Source organism: Salvelinus namaycush, chromosome 34, assembly GCF_016432855.1.
Source record: "Salvelinus namaycush isolate Seneca chromosome 34, SaNama_1.0, whole genome shotgun sequence".
Lineage (NCBI taxonomy): Eukaryota > Metazoa > Chordata > Actinopteri > Salmoniformes > Salmonidae > Salvelinus > Salvelinus namaycush.
In genome coordinates this window covers 25,608,404-25,632,701 of record NC_052340.1, presented here as the reverse complement: position 1 = coordinate 25,632,701, position 24,298 = coordinate 25,608,404, and the positions used below count along the sequence as shown (strand labels likewise).

Sequence of the window (24,298 nt, the reverse complement as noted above, 5' to 3'; positions counted from 1 at the left end):
TGCCTTATCACCGATAGAACTCCTTAATTAAACCTCAGTTGACGACGGTGTCCCAATAAATGCGTTCCATTCCTCAGTGTGGCCTTTATCAGGCCCCCGGGAGGCTGGGGAAGGCAGTAAACAATGGCCCAACAGTTTTGAAGTGGTCGGGAGGAGAGGGAAGAGAGGGAGAATAGGGAGAAGGACTTATGCTAACGAGAAGAGAGAGAGGGTGAGAGCGACTCTTAATGGCACATCATCAGCAGTTTAACAGTGGGCGAGAGGCTGTGGAAGGAGGCTGTGGACTGACCTCATCGTGTCTCTACCCCTATGAACCAACACTTCACTCTGTATGCGGATCAATGGCCGGGCCAGGACGCTCAGAGATGGGCTGAATATGAATGCCCCTCTCCACACAGCATGAGTCGATTAGATACATCGAGTTGGAGAAGGTTATCATGGACGAAAGAAATCTTTATTAAAAAGCACAGACAGAGTCTTAGAGCAGTGTATTAAGATGAATGTCACTTTTTGAAATAAAGTGTACCACAGCTGCTCTTTTAATCGTCTCTGCCTACGTCAACAAGCAATACAGTCAGCCATAAAGAATGATGGCACATACACGGCTATATACACAAGGAAAGCAGCTGTATACATAAAAGTGTGAGGCGTCTAATATTGTGCAGAGCATTTCAATATAGGAACCACTCTGCTATTCATAGAAGGAGCTGCGTTAGCAGTAGCTCGCTCTGCCTAGGCCTGTTTCAATCCAGGGGAACAGTGATTAAAATGAGAGAAATCTTTCACTATTCAGTCTGATAAATCAGAGGACAAAGAGGATGATTCCTATCGCTTCCTGAATTCCTGCTCCTTCTCTTTGTGTAGCGTCTTCTATTCTAATTAAAGAGAGAGATGCACCGGCCCAAAGCTGCACCAAATGAATGGCATGAATATGCATGAATGGCATGAATATATCTCCAAGCAGTCCACAGAGAGTGCCCACTGGTGTGCACTTTTTTGGAGGGCAAAAATGGAATGTCTTAGAATGTTCCAGATATTGCTCTTAACATTCTAGACAGAGGTGTAGAGTCATTGGAAGCTACCTGACAAACGTGCACCTCTGGCTTGTCCCCCGACAGCAAATTAAACATTGGTCATCCATTTCCCAACATCAACCTACCCTATTTCCATCCATGGAGGTGTCAGTGTGAGACGTGTTCTTCCTGAACAGTGTAAATAACTATCCCCCTGGCTCAATTCATCGTCCCTTCCCCTGCCATTGATCCACCATAAAGACAAATCCATTTCTGTCCTGATGGATTCATTACCCTTAATGGGGCTATTTTACATTGTTTGCTTTAGTTAACACACGTTGTCTTTGAGATTCATTGAGATCAATGTGAGTTATATTTATACAACAGTGACATCCCTGAAATTTCCTTACATAGAATAAAGAAGTGTTTTTGCATGCTCTAAACGTAACCCAGTTATGCCACAGGACAAAATCCACCAATGTCTATTTAAAATGCATTTAAATGCCATTAAACGAGACTTACGCTAAGGTATTTTTTCATTTACTCTCAGTTAGCAAGCTTTATTGTATTACAACAGCACATCTTATGTTCAATCTGCTAGAGGGCAAGAGGAGTGAATTGACTGGGTCATTTGTTAATGTACATGAACAAGGAAACTCAGTGGAATGCTGTTGTACTGTACAACACAATATGCCTACAGTAAATATTTAGTACATATGCTCCTGCACTGGATATAAGGCAGATGGGGTCACCTCAAGGCCATACCATTTACAAGGCCTGCTTGTTGTGGAGAAATAATGTGCCATGTCTCCTGAGCTTACACAGGGTCACAGCAGTGCATTGTGCTTAAGCAGGTTCTCGTATTTGAAGGAATGACCTTCATTCAAAGCATGTATTTCAGGAATGGAGTCTCATTCAACTTCAGAGGAAGACATCAGTCAAACTGTGCTTTATCTCTAATAAATAGTTCAACAAAGCCATTGACTCACTGGCTGCATAATCAACAACAGCATGGAACTCAAGATCAATGGTCATTAATGTTATTAAGCGAATGCTGCTCAGTTATATCAACACTATATTAGAGGGATGTGTAACCTTTTTGACCTTCTTCTGGCCCTGTATGGAAGCTTATGTATCAATGTGAATAATAAGACCTATAACTGCAAGCGGTATGTGGGCAGGAGAGAGCACTCTCTATCTGAGAATCTGGCGATCTTATAAACAGAGGAACCACTCAGAGCTCACATAGCCCACCCCCCCCCCCCCCATCTCTTTGTTTGGTACCTCATTGTACACTGCTCCTGCGTTCTATGTTTATGCTATATACTCTCATAGCTGCAGGAAGTAGCTCCTTTGTTTATGCTATATACTTTGATAGCCGCAGGAAGTAGCTCCTATGTTTATGCTATATACTATCATAGTAATGTATGTTTTGTCGACGGGGGGAGGTGAGTGCCTGAACAAATCCGTCCTGCTTCCAACCCCCACTCTCTTAAAGCTTCAAAGCTATGTGGGAAGATGAAATGCAGAGTGGTTTAATCGGCTATAACTCATCCCACTATGAGAAAATTAGGGCCACTTCATGGTCTATGAAAGTGAATGGGATCCAGTAAAGCAATGGATGATAATTGGGCATTCGGAACACAGTGGTCTCCATAGCCAAACTCAAGGACTTAAAAGCCATTATATCTCCTAGTCTATTAGTCCTAGTCTATTATACTCATATTGGGTGGCATGTGCTAAAACATACCTCTTTAAATCCCCAGTGTTTTATACTAAATCACCAGAAAATCTTTGAAGAGAACATGACTCATTGATAGATGCAACGTAATACATTTTTCATCCAGACATTTAATGCAGTGATTCAACAGCGGGGTTGGCAAAGATTGTAGCGGGTTAGAGTTGAATACCATCTGTTGTATAAGTTCAGTTTGACAAACCACATCGTTGGATGAAATGTTTAACTGTTGGCCTGGTTATGCTTTAAAACTCTCCACTCTATCGGGTTCTGTCATCAGTGAATTACAGAAGAACCTTAGGAGGAGAAAGCGATCACTGCCAAGAAATACTGAACATTTTGGAGAATTTCACTAGCAAAGATTCTCGTTTCAATTCACATTTCTCCAATAATTCCACAGAACTCAGCCTTTAGAGAGCTGTTCAAGTTATTCATATTGAAAGCCTGTGCAATTTTCCATAAAGCTTCACAATCAAACATATCCCTTTGTCACTTATTTTTTTGTGTTTTAGAGCTATCCGACTTTACTCTGCGCTGTAAAATGGTCAGGACTCCTGGACATACATCCCTCTTCCTGCATTATTAAACTATGAATCTCACACCACTGCCCTGCTGAAACACATCTCAATATCTCGCCGTGCGTCTTCACCATGGCAATAAAACATACTCGCTCTCCCAAATACAGAAACCTCCTCAACCCCTATCATCATTGTCATCTACGGAATTCATGTTTTCAATCAGTTTTAAAATGTCTACTTTAACATGTATAATTTTTTTGAAAAAATCTGTCTTCACATTGGTGACAGTAATAATTCTGAGATATTAGGTATATTAAGGTCTCATCTCATTGGAAAAAGAAAATCCCATCTCAAATGACCTAAAATGTTCAGTAACACAGCAGTCAACAATCAATATTGCACCACTGATCCTTCATCACTAATTTGTGATTGCCTGCATTCTGGCATTGTTTGTACCATGCTTTGATAACTCCTATCTTTAAAAAAAGGTTGGATTGAATGGTGCTGATATAGGTTGAAAGACCAGACTCCAGGTTCTGACAGGGCATATGTTGCGTTGTGTTCCAGGCTACCCTCGTTACACAGTGATTGGGGACCACAGTACAGGGGAACACCACCTCCGGATCCAACGTGTGGAGCTGATGGATGACGCTGTCTTTGAGTGCCAGGCAATCCAGGCAGCCATGAGGTCCCGTCCTGCCCGACTCACTGTGCTGGGTAAGTGAGGATTAGGTTTACACACAAATGCACACTACACATACATGCATAGACACAATTTGAAGAATGTGCACAGATAAAATGGCAATGGATGCAGGCAGTGACTTAGTAGCCACCTCAAACCAACCACAATGTCATATCTGTAGTGCTCCTCCCCTGCCTCAACACTTTCAAAATCTACTAAATCTGTGCACTGACTCAATGATCATGCCAGAAAAGCCACAGCTTTTTATCAGCATAACAGGAACTATCAAGATAATTCTGCAGCTAATGGATACAGTACAGCATCTCTTAACATTGCCAGTCCCTAATGTTTTTACTTTAATTTCCTTCTACAAACCCAGCCATCTTCATTATTAAGCCTGAGAGGTTACTGGTTCTTAATTAAACTTTATTGGGTTATCATTCAGCATTGCCAGTTCTGCCATATTAGGCAGCATTTGTAAAATCACTGCTCACTCTTCCCTATAGCTCTGTAGGCTCTCTCCCACTCTCTCTGCCCTCTACGCTGTATACTCTTCTGCTGTGGAGGATGATGGGTAATATGAGGGGAAGCTGGAGTCAATGAAAGAGCCAGAGAACAAGGGGAAGAACTGAGGGGAGAGGAGGAGGGAAAGTGGGAGGTCCGTGAAGCTGAGTGTCCTCGCCACGAGAGACTGATTCGCTTTATTGATCTCCGCTAATGAAAAGTGAAACTAATGATCTGTAGGGGTGGAGGCAGCCAGAGAAAGAGAGAGGGAAGACAAATTGAGGACCAACGTCTCTCACTCTGCCGCGCCCCCTGCAAATGGATATTAATTAATAATTATGAGTTCTTTGCAGAGAGTCAAAGCAGCTATACGCCAATTCCCCTTCCTCCCCTCCCCTTCCCCCAAAGTTAAGTTTATCTCCCTCCAACCCCGCCGTTCACAGCAGCTAAGTCGTTTGATCAAGGCCTCAAGGAGAGGAGAAGGGTATGAGACACAAATAATTTAGGATGCATTGCCATACCTTCCATTTATTTGTGGTTTCTCTCAGTTGGATTTGATGAATTGACTCTTGATGATAGTGTTGCTTGGGGCTTGCTAAACATTTAGAGTTGAACTAAAGCATCCTTTTCCTGCTCAGTACACTACTGCAACAGTTGATACGTTTCTAACCCAGCCCTGTTGAGCTGTAGTCACATTCTCTAACAAGGTAAAGCTGGCTACTTAGAGGAAAGGGCTTGTCTGTTCAAGCTCCATTAAAATGATTAATCATCAATAAACGAGGGGAGCCATTTGTCTCTATTCCTCTTTGGCTATTTGAGGGTGAAACACGTATCATCCTTTCTCATAAGCCCCGCCATAAGATGTTTGTTTAATCCCCTGCCTAGCTGGCTGACTCCTGAATACATTGCGAAGGAGGGCCCCCAGGCAGGCACACATGCAAGGTAATGGAATAAATATATGCAAACCCCATGTCACTGCAAACTCTAAGCTGTCAATTACCCGCCAGTGGTGACAGAGTGTGTCTATCGACTCGGAAGACAGCGACAGTCCGTCACAGAGTGGAACAGTCTCCCTTCTCTCCTACCTGACTGTCAAATAAATCTAAAAACATTCCCCTTCTCTCTCATCAGCCATATATCTGTCCCAGCCATACTGTGTTCTATATCAAAGGGAACTGTTTTCTTTATGACTTTGATATTTACAGATAAAAGACACAGATTTTGAGTGTTTTTTTGTCACTCGATTTTCTCCCATAAGAATGGTACTGTGTCAATATGTTCATTTATTATCCTTGAAATACCTAGCATGACTCAATGGGGCAAAAAGTTCAATCCAATTTTGCTATGCATTTAAGCCAATGATATACAGTCTCTAACCTGACCCTTCTCCTGTTTCCACATTAGTAACAAAATGTGTTGGTGAGTTTGGAGTGTCTTATGTGAGTAGCATTTGGAGCAAAAAGTAAGCTTATAAAATAAATTCGGTATGGGGGAAACACCATAAAAGAATGAAAGGGTCGTCATTAAAGCAAACAGGAATCTACTTCCCTCAGAAATGTTTCAAGAAAATATGGCCCCTTGGAAAAATTATCCTTGAACTTTGAACCTCATATCTGAGTGCAGCCATGGGATCCAGGATGCAGCCATAGAGCCCTAGAGGTCAAGGTGGCTAAGGTCTGGTGAATTAGACATGAATGTGGAGAGTGATCTAGAGGTTATGGTCTGGAGTTAGTCCTCAGTCTAATTACATCCTCTGCAGCTAGGTAGCAGGCAGCCAAACCTATGCATCAATGTGTTCACCTTGGTCTGGGGTAGGAGCAAAGGGGGAAGGCCTGGGCTCTCTGGAATAAGGTCTCTACCTTTTAAACAGACCTGTGAGGCCAGGTAGTCTTTTGTAAGAGAAATGTGCAACATTTACCATTTAGCGATGGAGAAAGAGTTATTGCTGCTGTTTTCAGAGTAGGCCTACATTGAGTGATGAGGTCTGTTGTTGACTCTAATGTGACATTTAGAGAGCTCATTGACATTCATCCACCGACAGGTCTTCTAATGAACCTTCAGTCCTCATCAATCGCTTATGTTTTCCTTTGTTGTTCCTTCCCGTTCCTCGTTTGGTCTTGCTCGTTAATGCAAGGTCGTAGTCTGAATACTACATGTGTTGCAGTCCAAGATGAAAACTATATTAAAGTGATACAAAGTAATGCCACAAGGCCCTAATACATTCATAAGTATTCTCTGGGAAGTTATGTTTTGATATTGCTCATTAGGAAATATTTACTTTGCTGCAGATAAATTCCAAAGAAAATACCAGAGCTAGATCTGTCCTCAGTTTTCATTTGCTGTCAAGCTAATTTTTAATTACAGTCACACTGCTATGGGAAGATCACGTTTCCTTAGCATGGAATTAATAATGGTAAAGAGCAGGTCTTAGAGCTGTAATGTTCCAGACAGTCTTCTACCCTTGTTTGTCACTTTAGAGAGCGTCCGGAGGCACTCCGTTTATTAACTTTTAATTGCAAGAGAGCAAGACTTGAGATCTGATAAAACACTTCCTTCCAAATTGCTAAACATTTCTCTTTGGAGCAGCCAAAGACAAGGAAGGGCAATCAGCTATGTTGAGTTCTGACTTGCCTTTGAAAATCTTTTTTTTTCAGAGGCAAAAATTACATTTTCCATGAAAGCTTGTTGATTATTATTCTACGGCTGGTCCAGCCTTGCTGGAGTCATGGTGTCATGGTGTGCCTCGCAGCATGACATTGGAAGGAGAAAATCAAGTTATATCTAACTGTTCACAGATAGTTTGCTTCCCAGTGTCCTCCTGTTACTGCTTGGAGCTCACCTCTTTTCTTATGTCTAGTTTTTGGTCCTGTGGTGAAATGATTGAGTGTCTGTTCACCGTGACCCTTTGTTATTTTTACCTTAGAATCCACCTCATCATCCTGTCATTTCTTTGTCCTCAGAAAAATTGACTTCTCCAGTCAGGGGAGGGAGCCGGTGACTTATTTGACTTTAACACTCCTTCGGGAGTGTAGGTCATTCACTAGATTTCTCCAATAGTGTTGGACCAAACAATGCTGCTCTGCACCGCAGGGTCTTCTTAGCATGACATCTTAGTGATGTGTCTCTCTACTGAAGTGCCTCAATTTTCAACTTTAAAAAGGTTCAGTCATATGTTTATTCTATTACATTGCAATTTCTATTTTATGAAGGATAACTTTAAAACAGTGATAGACAAAGGAAATAAAAGCTCAACATTTGAATGAAAATGTGTCCTTCAAATGTTTTGTCTCACTCAAGGAACTGTATTGAAATCTCGACACTGAACTGAAGGGCAACTTCATGAGGAGCATTGTGTTTTGATAATAAGACACAAACATGAAGCAGTATTTGTCCCTATGTCGTTCAACCCACTGAATCCCACGTGTGCTTTACTGAATCAAGCATTTCAAAATAGATGCACTGTATGAAAACAGAAGGGACACAAAGTGAATGCCTTATTGAAGAAGCACAAGGGCGAGAATGCAAGTTGATTGGCTTTCAGTAGCAGTCACGACGATAGCAGCATTTCTATCGCAACCACTTTTACCGCTCCAACTAATTCATGAAACGGGTTTTACTCCCAGCTTTCTCTTTCTCCCTTTCTCTATATCTTTGAATGATGCTACATGACTGTGCATGACAAAATTGCAAAGTCTTGAAAGAAAATGTTGAAACACCTCATTTATCAGTTTAAGTGTACTAGTGTTCTGTATGTAACTAATTTATCTCTCACAAAAGTCAATTTGGCTCTAGCCAAGCATCGCCGCTCAAGTAGGGCCAGAGAAGAACCCCTGATCAGCAGTCATTTTGTTAGAAATATGTCTCTACCATTTACATTATTCGGCTCACACTACCCTGAATTACATTGAAGTACATTACTGACTTGTCTGAGATCTAAGACAAAGTGAGACCATCTATAATATCAGTGACTCTATGAACAGCTGTATGTTAATACCAACAGATTGCAGGTAGGGTATATTTTGGGGTTTGAGTGAGTTTTAATAGGCAAGGGTACTTTTTCAAACACACACACAGCTGTGTTTTTGAAATATTTTAAATTCCATATATGTTCACTAATAAATTATCATAACAAAAATTATTATTGACTGAAAGAAATCTAGAACTGGAGGAGGTGAGAGATTGATTGACACACTGCAAGGAACAAATCATTTCCATAACATTTAATTGGAGCCTGCTTTTACATTTCATGCAAAATGACAGCGACATAGCTACTCACAAATAAACACACACACACGAACACGTTAGTGCCCTCCCAATCTGTGGAGAGCAGCTTTGGAGCTGCACATCGTTGCTCTTTGACGGAGCCGTCTCTGCACGCTGCTGACAAGTCTGGCATCTCACCACTCCTCCCATGTCTCCAGAAAACCTCCCCATCCTTGTCTTCACTCTCCCTGTGTGGGTCAGCACACACGCACGCACGCACACTCGCGCACACACACACACACACACACACACACACACACACACACACACACACACACACACACACACACACACACACACACACACACACACACACACACACACACACACAGTCAAACCTTGACTCACATTAATCCCTGATCATCTGTCGTCTCATAAGGATAGGGTCCACTGTGATACTTTGGATAGGCATCATTCATGCACACATCTTAAAATTAAAAAAAGAAAGTAAAACTAACACAGATGGTATTACCAGAGAGGGAGAGATAGAGACAGTCTGTGTGAGCCAGAATCTTGTGGCCTACAAACAGGTGTATGGTGACAGCAATTGAATAGGCCTGTGTTTTGGGCCAGTGAGCCACATATGTCTCTTGTCTTCCACCTACGATGGATAGTTCTTTTCGGCCTTCTCTTTTGTGATCTATCGATCACAACCTTTGCAAGCTGCCACGGCGCCGTCACATTGGAGTGACAGGCTGCTGGCGCGAGCATTCCGCCAAAACCGACCAGGCAAGCCAACCCATTTTTGTTCCAGACACCTCGGCAGAAGCACAGCACTGTGCACGCTGCATTTCCAGTCCCCCCCTTCCTTTCCCATTCCCCCATCTCAGAGCTCCTTCTGAGGTTACCCCTCTCATTCACTCACCTTCAAATTGCCTTTTCAACCAAATCTCCTGCTCCTGGATGGCTGTGTATAGGACTACATGCTGCATGGAGAATGTTCCCCAGCCTGGGTCTGGCTGTTTACAACTCAGGTTGTCCGCCATCAGCAGAGCCCCAATGGTAATAGACTGGCTTTACTTCTCCCCCAGTCATGGCGCCATCAAGGTGTTTTCTCAGACCAGGCTAATCCCAGAGGTTCTGAGGTATTGAAATGTCTTCCAGGACACAGGGAAGGTTTATACTCAAGGTTTATTCAGACAAGCCCTGACCATGACAGACTTACTGGCCCACACTGTTTGCTTAATTACACATCCATACTGTATGCCTCAGTCTCATTTATAGATATTTTTGATTATACACTAAAAGTAAATGATCTCACTAAAACACAATCAATCGGACCTGACTTCTTCTCTCCAGCCTGCTCTGAGTTTTGCGGTAAAATATGGCTCTGAGCTCTGGATTGGGCAAAAACATGAAACAACCCCTGGTGTTATCTCTCTCAGGAAGGGGCGATGCAATTCCATTAAACTCCAGTGCTCCTTTAATGAACTTCAATGGAATCTCTTATCTGAGGCGGAGAGCTGGGCTAATGTAAGACTGTGTGTCCCCTCAAAACACACCTAATAGTCTCACTCCCTGAAAAATGTTGCTTGGAGCATAAATATGTGAAATTAACTGGTACACCTCTGATGGCCACGAAAAAGTGACAGACAGGCACACAATAACCCTCCAGATAATCATTAAAGTTGAGAAAAAGTAATAAGCAAAGTACATTTAGAGGTAAAATGTTAATACATGCTTGAAATCCCTCCTCGTGAGCAGTAAGGAAAAACAGGGAAACTAACAGTATGAGACAAGTAAGACAAGAATACATACTACAGAACTAATCTTCTCTTGATTGATCTACTCATTTAAAGAAAACCCACAGAATATCTCTTCCACTCCCTATCTCAGACAACAAGAGGATGTTTTTTGCTCTCCAACCTAGTTGAGAAACTATTGAACAGTGTGTGTGTTTGAATGTGTGTGGTGTGAGATTGCATTATACTCTCCCAGAGAAAAGTGGGGAAAGAGAAAGGATTTCAACGAGCCAGCTGGTAATTAAAGAGGAGCGATCAATCCGAGCCGCTGACCGGCTCGTGAGAAATGCTTTGCGGGGCCACAGTAAAGGGCTAATTTGGAACCATTAGGGGCTGCCGAGTTTGCAAACAGGCCTGTAATGATGATGACTGGCGGGGTTCCAGGCCTTTGTGCGGTTGTCAGACCGGCCCGCAAGAGGGACGGTGGTGGTGGAGAGATGACTTAACAGAAGCCCTGTATGGAGAGAGTGAGAGAGAGAGGGAACTGGAATTACACCTCCTTTTATAACTGTCCTGGGAGTTACACTCTGACTCAGAATAGGCTACTCTTTAATGTTGCTTCATTGTCCAATGTAGAAAGTCCACTGTAGAATGTACAGTCGTAGATCAATGACATGTGATGTACATAAGTTGAGGTAAACTACCTGCCCATTGTTTGGTCAGGCAGTACTTACAGTACATCTGAGTGAGCCTTTTGTTTTGTGAGGGGATTGCCCCTGCGTCCCTAAATGGGGAACCCACAGTGGAAGATTGAGGTGTGCAGATGGAGAGCATGCCACCTGTGCCAATCACTTAGCAAAGAGATGACACTGGCTCTCATTCTACTCAGAGATCCTCTGTGTCATCCTTGTGACAGACATCAGACACATGGTGGAAATGAAAAAAGCCCTGTCGGAGGCAGCCAAGCATGTCTTTCTCCTCTTTGTCTGTTTTCCATCCAGCCTTGACACATCGCCGCCTGTCTCCCAGAGCAGAGCACACGACTTGAAAGCGTAACGACAATCTGTGTGCGCTGCCATGGACCTCTGCGTATGGAGTTTTCCATGCATTACATCTTAACCTTCACTACAGCGGCACTTAGGTCCTCTCTGAGGGAAACCTTATGGATGGTTTAAAGGCTAAACTATTATAAGTTTTACAGGTCAAGATGGGTAAATAATGTCTCTAGGAGATGGGTTGGAAATAGCCTTTAAACTATTACACTCGTTCACATTCTGCATCGCATCACTTCCTGGCTGTACTGTACCTACTGGGCACAGACATCAATTCAATGTCTATTCTACATTGGACCAACGTGATTTCATTGAAATTACGTGGATACAACGTTGATTCAACCAGTGTGCGCCCAGTGGGTATGTTGTTTCTGGAAGCCTTGAGATGTCATGTTCTACGGTAGAACGTCAACACATTCTACTTATATTAGTTCACAGCCATTGCTCTTCCTTGATGCCCTGGTATTGTGACTGGAGTGGTGACAGTCAATACCAGCCTGAATCCACAACCCACTTACTCCATCTTTAATATGCATGTCTGCGCTGTCGTCAGTCACATAGTGTTAGGCTCTCAGAGAACTCCAAATGGAGCAGTTTTTCCTCTCAATTGGCCCCTTCAGAAGATGGGAGCCTTGCATACCTCAAACAACTTGACAGTTAATTAATGTTTCAGCAGCATTGAGTGAGCACTGACAGCAAGCCAATAACACTGGATCTCTAGAAGCAACTGTCATCTCTCCATCTCTGTTCCTCACTATTGTTAATATTTTCATAAACAAATGAGATGGTTGGTTGGCCAGTATGCAAGCTGATCAGACAGGGCTTCTCTCATTCTGGTGACAAATGAGGATAAAGCTTGCTTCCAATCTTATACCACTATATTACCATACCACAATGTATGTCCATTGGTTCAGATACACAAATATCTTTGTCTTCTAAATAAGACCTAGCATTTAAATATTCCACAAACTTGTGTAACTTTACATCCTGAAGAACACCAGGTCAAAAAGTCATGAAATAACTGCAATATTTTCTGTACAAATAAAACGTTGCACACTATATCACTGTTGCCAGAGGCATTTGAAGAGGCAGGAATGTGTCAATGGTTCTGGTCTAGAAACAGGTTGGAGAATTTCCTGGGAGCTGAGTTAGAAGGTTCAGCCAGACTCAACTGGCGAAGCAGAAAAGCAGCCCATTTCCCCAGCGCTCCCCAATCTCACACGTTGTCAAATCAAATCAAAGTTTATTTGTCACGTGCGCTGAATACAGCAGGTGTAGACCTTACAGTGAAATGCTTACTTACGGCTCTAACAAATAGTGCAAAAAAGGTATTAGGTGAACAATGGGAAGGTAAAGAAATAAAACAACAGTAAAAAGACAGGCTATATACAGTAGTGAGGCTATAAAAGTAGCAAGGCTACATACAGGCACCGGTTACCAACCCAGACTGACCATCTCAAATAGACAGAAGTCTTCCATTTGGCAGACCAATCTGAACTCCTCTCTCGGCATGTCCTGCCCACCCATTATCTCAGCCAATCATGGCTAGTGGAAAGGTTGCTGACTTTTTCTGTGACTTAACCAACAAGGATTGTAATTTAACAATTGTATTCGTATTTACAGATGGCATACAAGTTTGTTATTAAGGCACATGGAAGTTCACAAGTTTCAGAAAGCATTTCTGCCAAAAAACGCATTTAGATTTTTTTTTTATTATAATAAATGTTAAAGTGGCTCTTTTGTGAAGTTGTGACTTGAGACATATGCCTAGTGTATGTCTAAAGTTTTAGACTGATCCAATGAACTATTGCATTTCAGTAAAAAAATGTTTTTCATCAAGACTGCCCAAATGTGCCTAATTTGTTTATTAATAACTTTTCATGTTCAAAATTGTACACTCTCCTCAAACAATAGCATCGTATTCCTTTACTGTAATAGCTACTGTAAATTGGACAGTGCAGTTAGACATCTGATAATGTCAGAAATATTCAATTCTATGTCCTTGAAAATGTTCTTGTTACTTACAACCTCATGCTAATTGTATTAGCCTACGTTAGCTCAACCGTCCCGTGGAAGGGACACCGATCCGGAAGTTCCATATAGCTTAGTAGAACCCCCATTATCCATAAAATCATTCAGTAGTGTAACACATTATCCAGAGTTCCCCATTTTTCATTCCAACCCTTGGCTGTTTGACAGAAGACCCCCGCCACCCTCTCTCTCCGACCCTCTCACCCTCGCAGGCGAATATGCCAGCTGCTTGTAGCCTTTGATTTCATGATGCCCCAGATCTGCACTGTAATGAGTGTGCAGGCCAATCAATAATTCACTGGAGTTGAATAGAAAGTGGGTGATCAGCATGTGTGTAGAAAGCAGAATGTAATCAGTGCCAATCAGGGGCCTGCATTCTGCATCCACCATGATCTTCCTATATCTGTCTTTTTTTCCAGTGAATGACGACTGACTGCCATTCCCTGGCAAACTGTCAATTCTATTCAAAGTTTTGATTGCCCCAATTGCCTCCATGGATGGACATGTGAAAGTCATGATTAAATTGCAGCAGTGTCTGTATCATCCATTCACATTGTCAGTAACAGCACAAAGCTGAACTATGCTTTGGATTTCTGAGGCAGCTTATTCTCATTCCACTGTTGCTTACAAGCCACACACATGACGTGACCAAAATCTGCCCAATACTCCTCTGACATCGCTGCATCAGTGAACATGGACACAATATATTTCAATTTCACAGGACAGAAAAGGAAAACAAAACTGAAACCACTCACCTCGCCTGTCTCTCACAAAGCTGTATTGTATTTGAAGAAATATCTCTGTCCTTGCCTCGTACAGGTATTATTTAAAAAGAGCGAACAGGCAGTTTTACACATAGTCACACAGCTGCAGACCTCACCTTATATGAACCTTCTTATGTCCAAGACATACTGTATCTTCTATCAATCCAATGGATGAGTCTGAGGCTTGGCAAATACCTTTATCAGTGAACATATGACACTCTGACTTGAAAACAACAGTTGTTGTTGTATACAAGTATATGCCATTACATGTTTATAACATAGCTAGAACACAATGCTCTTCTCTTTTCCCTCCAGTGCCTCCTGAAGACCCAGTGATCCGTGGTGGTCCGGTGGTGAGCCTGAGAGCAGGAGATCCCCTAAACCTGACCTGCCACGCTGACAACGCCAAGCCAGCCGCATCCATCATCTGGATCCGCAATGGAGAGGTCCTCAATGGAGCCATGTACTCCAAGGTAAGCATCGAGGTGTGTAATACACAGTTTGTTTTTTAAGGTTGGAGGTAGGTTTGGGGTTTTTGAGGGTGAAGTGGTTAGACAGTTACCCATTCCTATAGATAGAAAGCAAAAGCCCTCATTCATTATTACCGGAAAAGTGAACCAAACACTATTTTCCTCCATGTAATAGGTTATGTCACTCATCAAATTCCAGTTGACGTTTGTCAATCCTTTCCTTGAAGTTTGTTGTGAATAGCCACTAAGGGATCATGACTGGCGCAGTGGTCTAAGACACTGCATCTCAGTGCAAGAGGCGTCACTGCAGTACCTGGTTCAAATCCAAACTGCATCACATCTGGCTGTGATTGGGATTCCCATAGGGAGGCCTACAATTTTCCCAGTGTTGTCTGTGTTTCGCTGGGGTAGGTCATCATTGTGAATAAGAATGTGTTCTTAATTGAGTTTCCTAGTTAAATAAAGGTAAAATAAAGAGCACTAGCCAACTGTGATGGGTGATTACTTGTGCCATCTGTAAACTGTGTCTCAGCATTCAGCCAAGTTTGATTGGAATAAAATCTCCTGAAAATCCAAGGTCTTCCCTGGGATATCTACACTGCCATCGGACCTCTCTGGCACTTCAATGACACTAACTCGCAGGCTAAACTTGTAATGAACCCCACTGTGTGAATTTCCATATAAACGAGGAGAGTGAGCGGGCACCAACTCTCTCTGCGCTGTCTCATCCCATTATCAACTTTTTCCAAAGAGCAGATAAATTCTATTGATTGGGCTGGGATACGGCACAAGCAATTTGAATAAAACGATTGCCGGAGGTGGCGTTTGCTTATAGTAGGGGGATAGCGAGCTTCCTGCCTGCACTTCCTCTTTCTGAAACAGCAGCAGCAGCAGCGATGTGGGGACATTGTAGCCCAGCTGATAGATGGCAGCAGCAGCTGAGCCATGCAGTCTCTAGACACAGCCCTCCTTCATATCACTACCATTAAAAAATAAATGTGTTCAATTAGTAGCGGATGATTGTCTCCTGAAGAATTGAGCTTTTGAGAGGATAATTGGCCGTCCTGCCTCGCCCCACGCAACGCTCCGCACCCCACAGATGATGGGAGGTAATGTGGCCAGATGTGCCAGAGTGAGATGGGAGGTAATGTGGCCAGATGTGCCAGAGTGAGATGGGAGGTAATGTGGCCAGATGTGCCAGAGTGAGATGGGAGGTAATGTGGCCAGATGTGCCAGAGTGAGATGGGAGGTAATGTGGCCAGATGTGCCAGAGTGAGATGGGAGGTAATGTGGCCAGATGTGCCAGAGTGAGATGGGAGGTAATGTGGCCAGATGTGCCAGAGTGAGATGGGAGTTTCCTGATGATGCCTTCCCAGGATGGCTTTGACCCCCATAGGTCTCAGCATCCCCTCCCTCAATATCCAAATGGATCAATTATCTACCATTTATCTTTCATTAAGGTGTTACTTTGTGGTAAGTTATTGGACTTGATATGATCTTACTGTATGAAGCAGTTATTAAAAATATCTGGTTATACTGCATGTGAATGTGATTGAGTACGGGCTTGACCTGGTACCTATGGATGACCATTGCTGTACTCGTTGCATACGTTGTGAGGAGGTCTAGTAGAAGCTTCAGATGGTGGACCCATCTGAATTTGAGAACAAGGTCTCATATCTAAACCCTAACAGTCCTGTAGTCGGTTCGATTCCCATGGGGGACTAGTACTAAAAACTATGAAAATGAATGCACTCACTACTGTATGTTTCTCTGGATAAGAGTGTCTGCTAAATGACTAAAATGTATAATGTAAATGTAAATCCAAACCACATTTCAGTCAGCTCCTCATGGATGGACTGACGAAAAACATAAGGGGTATAACAGTAGGAACAGCCACAGGGATGAGGGAATCTATTGCTCTGTGAAACATTCAAATGCATGACACAAAAAAGGAAGTTCTGCTTATCGTCCCTCTCTTCCTCCACAGATAAGTTTCCCTGCTCATTCCTCCCCTACTCCCCCACAAACCTTCAAAGACGCTTCTTTATCTGTCTTTCAATTTCATTATTTTCCTCCCAACCTTCATCTCAGCAAAGTTTTCTGTATAATTAGAGAGATTTCCTTTTAAAAGGTAATGCTCACCACCAAGTGAGGCGGGGGGAAATCATCCCGGGGAAAAGAAGCTAATTAACTTTAGAGAGTGTATTATACATGTCACATTTTTCACATTCGAGAGACAGAGTTCCCAGTAGTTGATCTGCATTTTAATCTATAATACCCCTTATTTTTTCCAGTATTTCTATATTACTCGCTACATTTAACCTGTTTCAAATCATTAAAAAACGATCAGTCTCTCTCTCTCTTCCATTGTTTTTCTCTCTTGTCAATGTAATTAACCTCACTGGCTTTGTGCAAGATACATTTAAACTAGGCCTTAGGTGCACTAAAAGAGTAATATAATTAATATTGTTAATTAAACAGAATTGTAGAAAATATCTGACTTTCAGGTAGTAGGATTAGATAAGTTAATCAAATAAGACCTCTTTAACCCCATGACCAGAACAATTATGTAAATATATTATTTTCTCTTTTGTAGAAATAGGTAGTACAAAGCTTTTGCAAAATATCTTATTCCTAAGTGAAATTAATATCCAGTATTGAGATTTGAAATGAGCTTCTGGTGTGGTCTGCAATTAAAAAAATGCTGATTTAATTTAACCTGGAGCTACGTTTCAAGTTTGGACATATCAAAGGCTCGTTAGATTAACAGCAGAATATTAATGTCAGCCAAATTATTAGACATCCCTCTGAGCCTCCCTTCATATTCCCTTTCACTGGGATTCTAACCTAAACTAATCAAGGAATTTCAGACATGCCTGCAAGGTGAAAACTGTCCATCTTTTATTTGTATAAGCCTTCTTGTTAATTGTAATAAACAGAAAAACAATTAGTGTAAAGGTTAGGTGAAAACAATATACAGCCTGTCAGAATTAGATTATTTACTACAAAACGTGCAGGTATTCCTGAAAAATCAAAAAGCTCCATATTTATCAGTAGAAATGTAATCAGCATTATCACTATACTATAGGTTCTCCCATATTCACTCAATATGACCTTCTACTGTCTCTGCCCCCTTATCCCATATCTTGAAGAGCAACTTTCACTTTCTCATTCTCCATTTTTCAGTTACTTTCTTAACTTGGGAAAGGTATTCTCCTCACATGCTCCAGGCAGTGATATGAGAAATCATCAATTTGTAATCCGGGCTATTTTAAAACAGCTAGTGCTTGGGTGTTGAGTTCTATGCTGTAGCTGGGCCTGTACAAGATGAATGACTTCAGACAGGTCCAGAGCTATGAGAGAAACAATCCTGATGGTGTCAGAAAGGATATTACATTGACACATCCCACTGCTGACAGCTAATATGTTCTGCTTTAGGGGTGAGTGCCAGGCCTTTTGTAGCCTGGTTAGATCTGAGACACTCTTCACAGAGGCATTTTGTTTTAATGCAAATGCAGAAGAACAATATATGAATGTACAGTATCTTTACGCTATTTTGCGTATTCCTTACATACATATTATTTCAATCCAAGACAATAGTATTTTTTCTTGGCTAGGTACAGGTAACACTTGAGTAAATGAGGGATACAAATTATTTTGAAAGCAGGTGCTTCCACACAGGTGTAGTTCCTGAGTTAATTAAGCAATTAAGCAATGTATAAAAATGCTGGGCAGGCCATTATTTCGGCCATTATGGCTATGCTCCCATAGGATGACAATGCCCCCATCGACAGGGCATGAGTGGAGACTGATTGGTTTGATGAGCATGAAAATGATGTAAACCATATGCTATGGCAATCTCAGTCACCAGATCTCAACCCAATTGAACACTTATCGGAGATTCTGGAGCGGCGTCTGAGACAGTGTTTTTCACCACCATCAACAAAACACCAAATGATGGAATTTCTTGTAGAAGAATGGTGTCGCATCCCTCCAATAGAGTTCCAGACGCTTGTAGAATCCATGCCAAGGTGCAAGGAAGCTGTTCTGGTTCGTGGTGGCCAAACGCCCCATTAAGACATTTTTGTAGTTTCCTGTATTTCTTAAGAAGACTTATAGTCGTTGACTGGAGAAAGCAGAAAAGTAAGATGATGAAAAGGCATACATGTACTGTATGTAAAAACCTCCAAACTAATATAATGCCAGGTTCCTTAACACTTTAACATGCAGTCAGTGCGTGGCATATCTAGCTGGGTTTCTGCTATTATCTGCTATTATCCGGCAACCTGTCAATAGCTTTCATTGTGACATGCCTTAATATCTAAGGATTATTGTGGTTAAAATATATATGGTCACCTTTAGCGAACTTACAGAGATGATTATATACAAGGACTTGTGGAGAGCTGGTTTCAGAGGGTAGCTGTCAACTTTCCTCCCACGTGAGTCATAACCTTGGTTTGAAAAGTAAATAAAGTACATCCTCAAAGGAAGTTCTCATCAGAGCTCCTCATAGTGCTGCTGTAAATAAAGGGTTTCATCACAACCTGTTCGTGAATAAACTGTGGAGAAATTGCAGAGGAGAATTTTGTTTTGCGGTTATAGTGGGACACACACACACACACACACACACACACACACACACACACACACACACACACACACACACACACACACACACACACACACACACACACACACACACACACACACGCGCGCGCACACAAAGCATCAAAGGAGTTTATATAATGAAGAGCAACATGTCCTAACTTGGCCTTGCCTGATATGTCCTCTATAGCTGGACCTCTATAAGTGAAAATAAAACAGATTTCTTTGCTTATATCATAGTGTGGAACCGGCAGAGCCAAGAAAATAATATGATATTGGAAGAGATTCTACTGTGAATCCCAGTAGTTTATTTGTAAAGCTAACCCAGGGGTCGTGGTAATGGACAGTATCTTTGTATAGAGCACCAATAGAGTATTATTTGAAGCAGTATCAGTCTTGACTTTGTGGTTGGCCACACAGTGCCCCTGGCATGGCCAATTTGTTCTGGTGGGTGAGCGTGCACTGTGGCATGGTGGTTACAGGGCTCCCACAGTCCTCCCTGAGCACCAGTCAAGGCAGAATTGTACCGGGCGGCCTCCAGATGGCTCTCACAATGCGAGTAGGGCTGCAGCTCAGAGGATGAGCAGTGAAAAGAAGATTGATTTCCTTTGTGGTGTATGACAAGCCATGCACCAGAGCACAACTCTCCAGTCACACAAAAGAGGGTCAGAAACAGATTCCTTTTCTCGGATCAATCAGCCTTGGAGCAAGACTACAGGCTTGAGCATGCCAGGGGTTTATTTGTCTGTGTTGTCCACAGGGGCATCCAGGGCATTCAGGTAAATTGCTGCATTTGCGTTCCAGGCCTTGAGTTTAGATTTATGATGTTATTCAGAATGTTCCACTCTCTCCACTACCACGTCATCGGTGAACTTTAAACTCTTTCCTTTTCTCTTTTCCTCTCAGACACTGCTTCGTGATGGAAGGAGGGAGAGTACGGTTAGCACCCTCTACCTGTCTGCATCCAACATCGAGACAGGCCAGCAGATCATCTGCCGAGCATCTAACAAGGCTGTGACCAATGGCAAAGAGACCAGCGTCAACATCGACATCCAGCGTGAGTTTCCCCTCCTCTAAAGGCCTAAAACCTGGTCCCTGACAAAACGTTAGCGTGCCCTAGGGTATTTCCCACCACAATATCAGCCCCTGACTCGATGGATAATATGTTTCTCTATGTTTACCATTTCTACTTGAAAGAGGAGGTATTTTGAGCACAAAGAGGTAATTTTGACAGTTGCAGTTATACACATCTAGATTCCTTTGAATAAGCTCTGATGCATATGCATAATTGGTTTTGGGTTTGCATTTCTTGTGTGGGTTGGTATGAGATCACCTTGTTGTTTCCAGTGATGAAATATCACTAGACCCGTCTGTCTTAAGTGAAAGGGATTTTTTCTTGCTCCAACAATCTTTCCGCGGCATTATGCACATATCCCTGGCTCTTTTATTTCCTCTTCTATGCTATAAATCTTTATGACGAGAGCATGCACAATTCCTCTCCAAAATAGGAAAAGTAAGCCCAGCGTGTAAAACACATTGAGCTTCAATTGTCAGAGAATCTTTTTCGATCAAGAACTTGTCACAGTAGGAGTTTGATTCTGAACAAAGGGATTTCGCATCAGCCCCCTTCAACACCATTAAGTACAACTAATAAAGCAGAAAATGCTATTTAGAGGTCCATTACAAGTGACGGCTCCATTCTTTTCATTATGTACGCCACGAGAGGCGCATTCCAGCTCAATGCCAGCATGCAGGCGAATGGAGGCGCCGGTGTACAAATGATTAACAGTTGTTGGTGTTTGCATCCCTCACAGTTTGTTCTAATGTTTTTGTCATGCAAAGTGAGAGGAAGTGTGGTGTGATTGTGTGAAACGGAGAGTAGTGAGGAGCTATGTTACGATGGCTCTTCCCTCCACGCTCCAAACTGGGTTCCTGTGGTTGTGACACAAGGCTTATCAAAGGGAAGGAGTAGTTGCTAACAAATAATCCCGGAAAACGATCTTTGCAACTTGCAAAACTGGGGCTTCAACTACAGCTTTTCACAGGGTGAAGAACAAATGAGTGTGAGCAAGAGGAAATTGACTAGCATCATGTTGCGTCCCACTCACCTTCTGCCACTCTCCACCTCCACTCTTGGCATGTGGACAGGTAGCGAGACTGGTGTTCCTCACCTCTGTCTCCGGTGCTCACGCTGAGATCCACACTAATTAAGCCGCACAAGAAATAAAAGGCACTTTAATTTATGTTTGAGTCATTGGTGCTGGGTAGCAATTTAATAACTTCCGATGCTGACTCATTTGATTATGGGGTTCATGCCTCGGCGACTGGATATGAAACCCTCAAAATACACTGTTGAAAATATCATTCAGAGGAAAATGAGAGCGATGAATACAAAGCTTGTGTGCAATGAAATACATATTAGGAGGTGGATGGTGAAAGTTTAAACACTTGCTAGAGCTTATAGAATTACATTCCAATGAGCATTTATAGACAGCCTAAAGACCACTTGAGTGTGAATACAGACAAATCATTTTCTAGTAGAGGAAGTGTGCAAAGAGAGGTATCCGTCTGGTTTCTTACTGCTACAAGAGAAAACGGGTGTTGAATGAATAAATGATGGAGCGATTGGCTAGGTAGAGAGAGGTAGACATGCACTCTCTTTCCCCCCAAACCTCCCATTGACAGAGTAGTCACCACAGAGGTCCTGTTCACCTCTCTACAGGGGTGCAGTGTGTAGGACAGGGGGCAGTAAATATTGATGAGAGACAGCTGTCTGCTCACAGAACAGGGAGGTACCTGGGGGAGTGAAATAGTGGAGAAAGAACTTAAATAAATACATTTCCAGACCTTTCACACCGAAATAGACACACACAGAAATGTAATACTAAGTCAAGACATTTTGCAGGAGGATGCAAATTCAACTTTTTTAGGGGGGGGGGCTAACTTAATAGTACAGTTGCTGTGTTACTGAAACAAACTCAAGATGAAAAGCCTGGAATAACATACATTACAGCCATTTGTGTAGTCCATGTCAAGTACTAAGAAAAAAATCTATGCGTGTTGCCTTTGTATGTTGTATCTCATATGTTATGACTGGTGAACAAGTGTTCCCAGGCCCCTCCAACAAAGGCTGGCAGGATCGATGCCAGTTCCAGGTGAATGAAGGCTATTAGTCCTGCCTAGGCTTTCATTTAGGCTAGATACAGTACATAGAGTCTTTGAGGTGCTGGTGAAGCAACTACACATCCACACACCATGTCCTATTTTAGTTAGTGTGCTCCTCCTGCATGGAATTCTCTCTGGAAAGCTGAGTATTTATCAAATCAAATCAAATTGTATTGGTCACATACACATGGTTAGCAGATGTTACTGCACGTGTAGTGAAATGCTTGTGCTTCTAGTTCTGACAGTGCAGCAATATCTAACATGTAGTCTAACAATTCCACAACAACTACCTAATACACATAAATCTAATTTAGGTTGTGCTTTTGATTTATTTATCTATTTCAATGGAGGCCAGTTACAATGGGAGAGGAGAAGAGAGGATTGTGGTGGAGAGGGTTGATAGTGATCTTCTGTCACAGATACAGAGTAATATTTTACGGTCATGAGAGGGCATGTGTCTGTGTGTGTGTTTCAGAGACGGGAAAGAAACAGAGAGTAAAAGAAAGAGAGATAAAAGAAAGAGAGAGAGAGAAAGATTGTCTTCAGTACCACAGTAGCCTAAGTACTGACAAGAGAGGAAATGTTTCTCTATGTTTAAATGCTATTGAGAAAGAGAGAAAATGTTTCTCTATGTTTAAATGCTATTGAGAAAGAGAGAAAATGTTTCTCTGTTTAAATGCTATTGAGAAAGAGAGAAAATGTGTCTCTATGTTTAAATGCTATTGAGAAAGAGAGAAAATGTTTCTCTATGTTTAAATGCTATTGAGAAAGAGAGGAAGGATGTGTGTGAGCACTTGTGTGCATGTGTCTCTACGTATTAATTTTAGTGATTGTCTCCGATCCCTTCATTTAAATTTGACTAATTGGTTCTATGTGATAATGTCAGTGTCACGTTCTGACCTTAGTTTCTTTTTTATGTCTTTGTGTTAGGTTGGTCAGGGCGTGAGTTGGGGTGGGCAGTCTATGTTCTTTTTTCTAGGTTGTTTGTTTTCTATGTGTTTTGCATGGTGTGGTTCCCAATCAGAGGCAGCTGTTTATCGTGGTCTCTGATTGGGAGCCATATTTAGGTAGCCTGTTTTCCATTGTGTGTTGTGGGTGGTTGTTTCCTGTTTCAGTGTTTGCACCATACGGGACTGTTTCGGTTGTTTGTTCGTGTTTAGTTACTTTTGTTCTGTGTTCATTTTGATTTATTAAAAATCTATTATGGACACTTACCACGCTGCACATTGGTCCGATCCTTGCTACTCCTCCTCAGACGAAGAGGAAATTCATTACAGAAACACCCACCAGAAAAGGACCAAGCAGCGTGGTAACCAGGAGCAGAGTGTTCTGGACTCCTGGACATGGGAGGACATTTTGGACGGCAAAGGACCCTGGGCACAGCCGGGGGAGTATCGCTGTCCGAAAGAGGAGCTGGAGGCAGCTAGAGCGGAGCGGCGCCACTACGAGGAATTGGCGTGAGGTAACGGGCACGAGAGGCAGCCCCAGAATTGTTTTGGGAGGAGGCACACGGGTAGATTGGCGGACTCAGGTAGGAGACCTGAGCCAACTCCCCGTGCTTACCGTGGCGAGAGAGTGACTGGGCAGGCACCGTGTTATGCGGAGAAGCGTAAGGTGTCCCCAGTGCGCACGCATAGCCCGGTGCGCTACATCAAAGCTCCTCGTATCGGCCGGGCTAGAGTGGGCATCGAGCCAGGAGGGATGATGCCGGCTCAGCGCATCTGGTCTCCAGTGCGTCTCCTCGGCCCGGGGTATACTGCACCAGCCCTATGCACGGTGTCTCCAGTTCGCCAACACAGCCCAGTGCGGCC

At 42.5% G+C, this 24,298-nt stretch overlaps 1 protein-coding gene across 1 annotated transcript in view; it reads left to right on the top strand.

Annotated features, from left to right (window-relative positions):
- Positions 1-24,298, top strand: part of LOC120028461 (kin of IRRE-like protein 3) — a 71,665-nt gene that overhangs the window by 5,584 nt on the left and 41,783 nt on the right. The window contains exons 3-5 of the mRNA XM_038973671.1: positions 3,837-3,986; positions 14,563-14,720; positions 20,229-20,379. Coding sequence (XP_038829599.1) covers positions 3,837-3,986; positions 14,563-14,720; positions 20,229-20,379 — 459 coding nt within the window. The remainder of the gene's footprint in view (positions 1-3,836; positions 3,987-14,562; positions 14,721-20,228; positions 20,380-24,298) is intronic.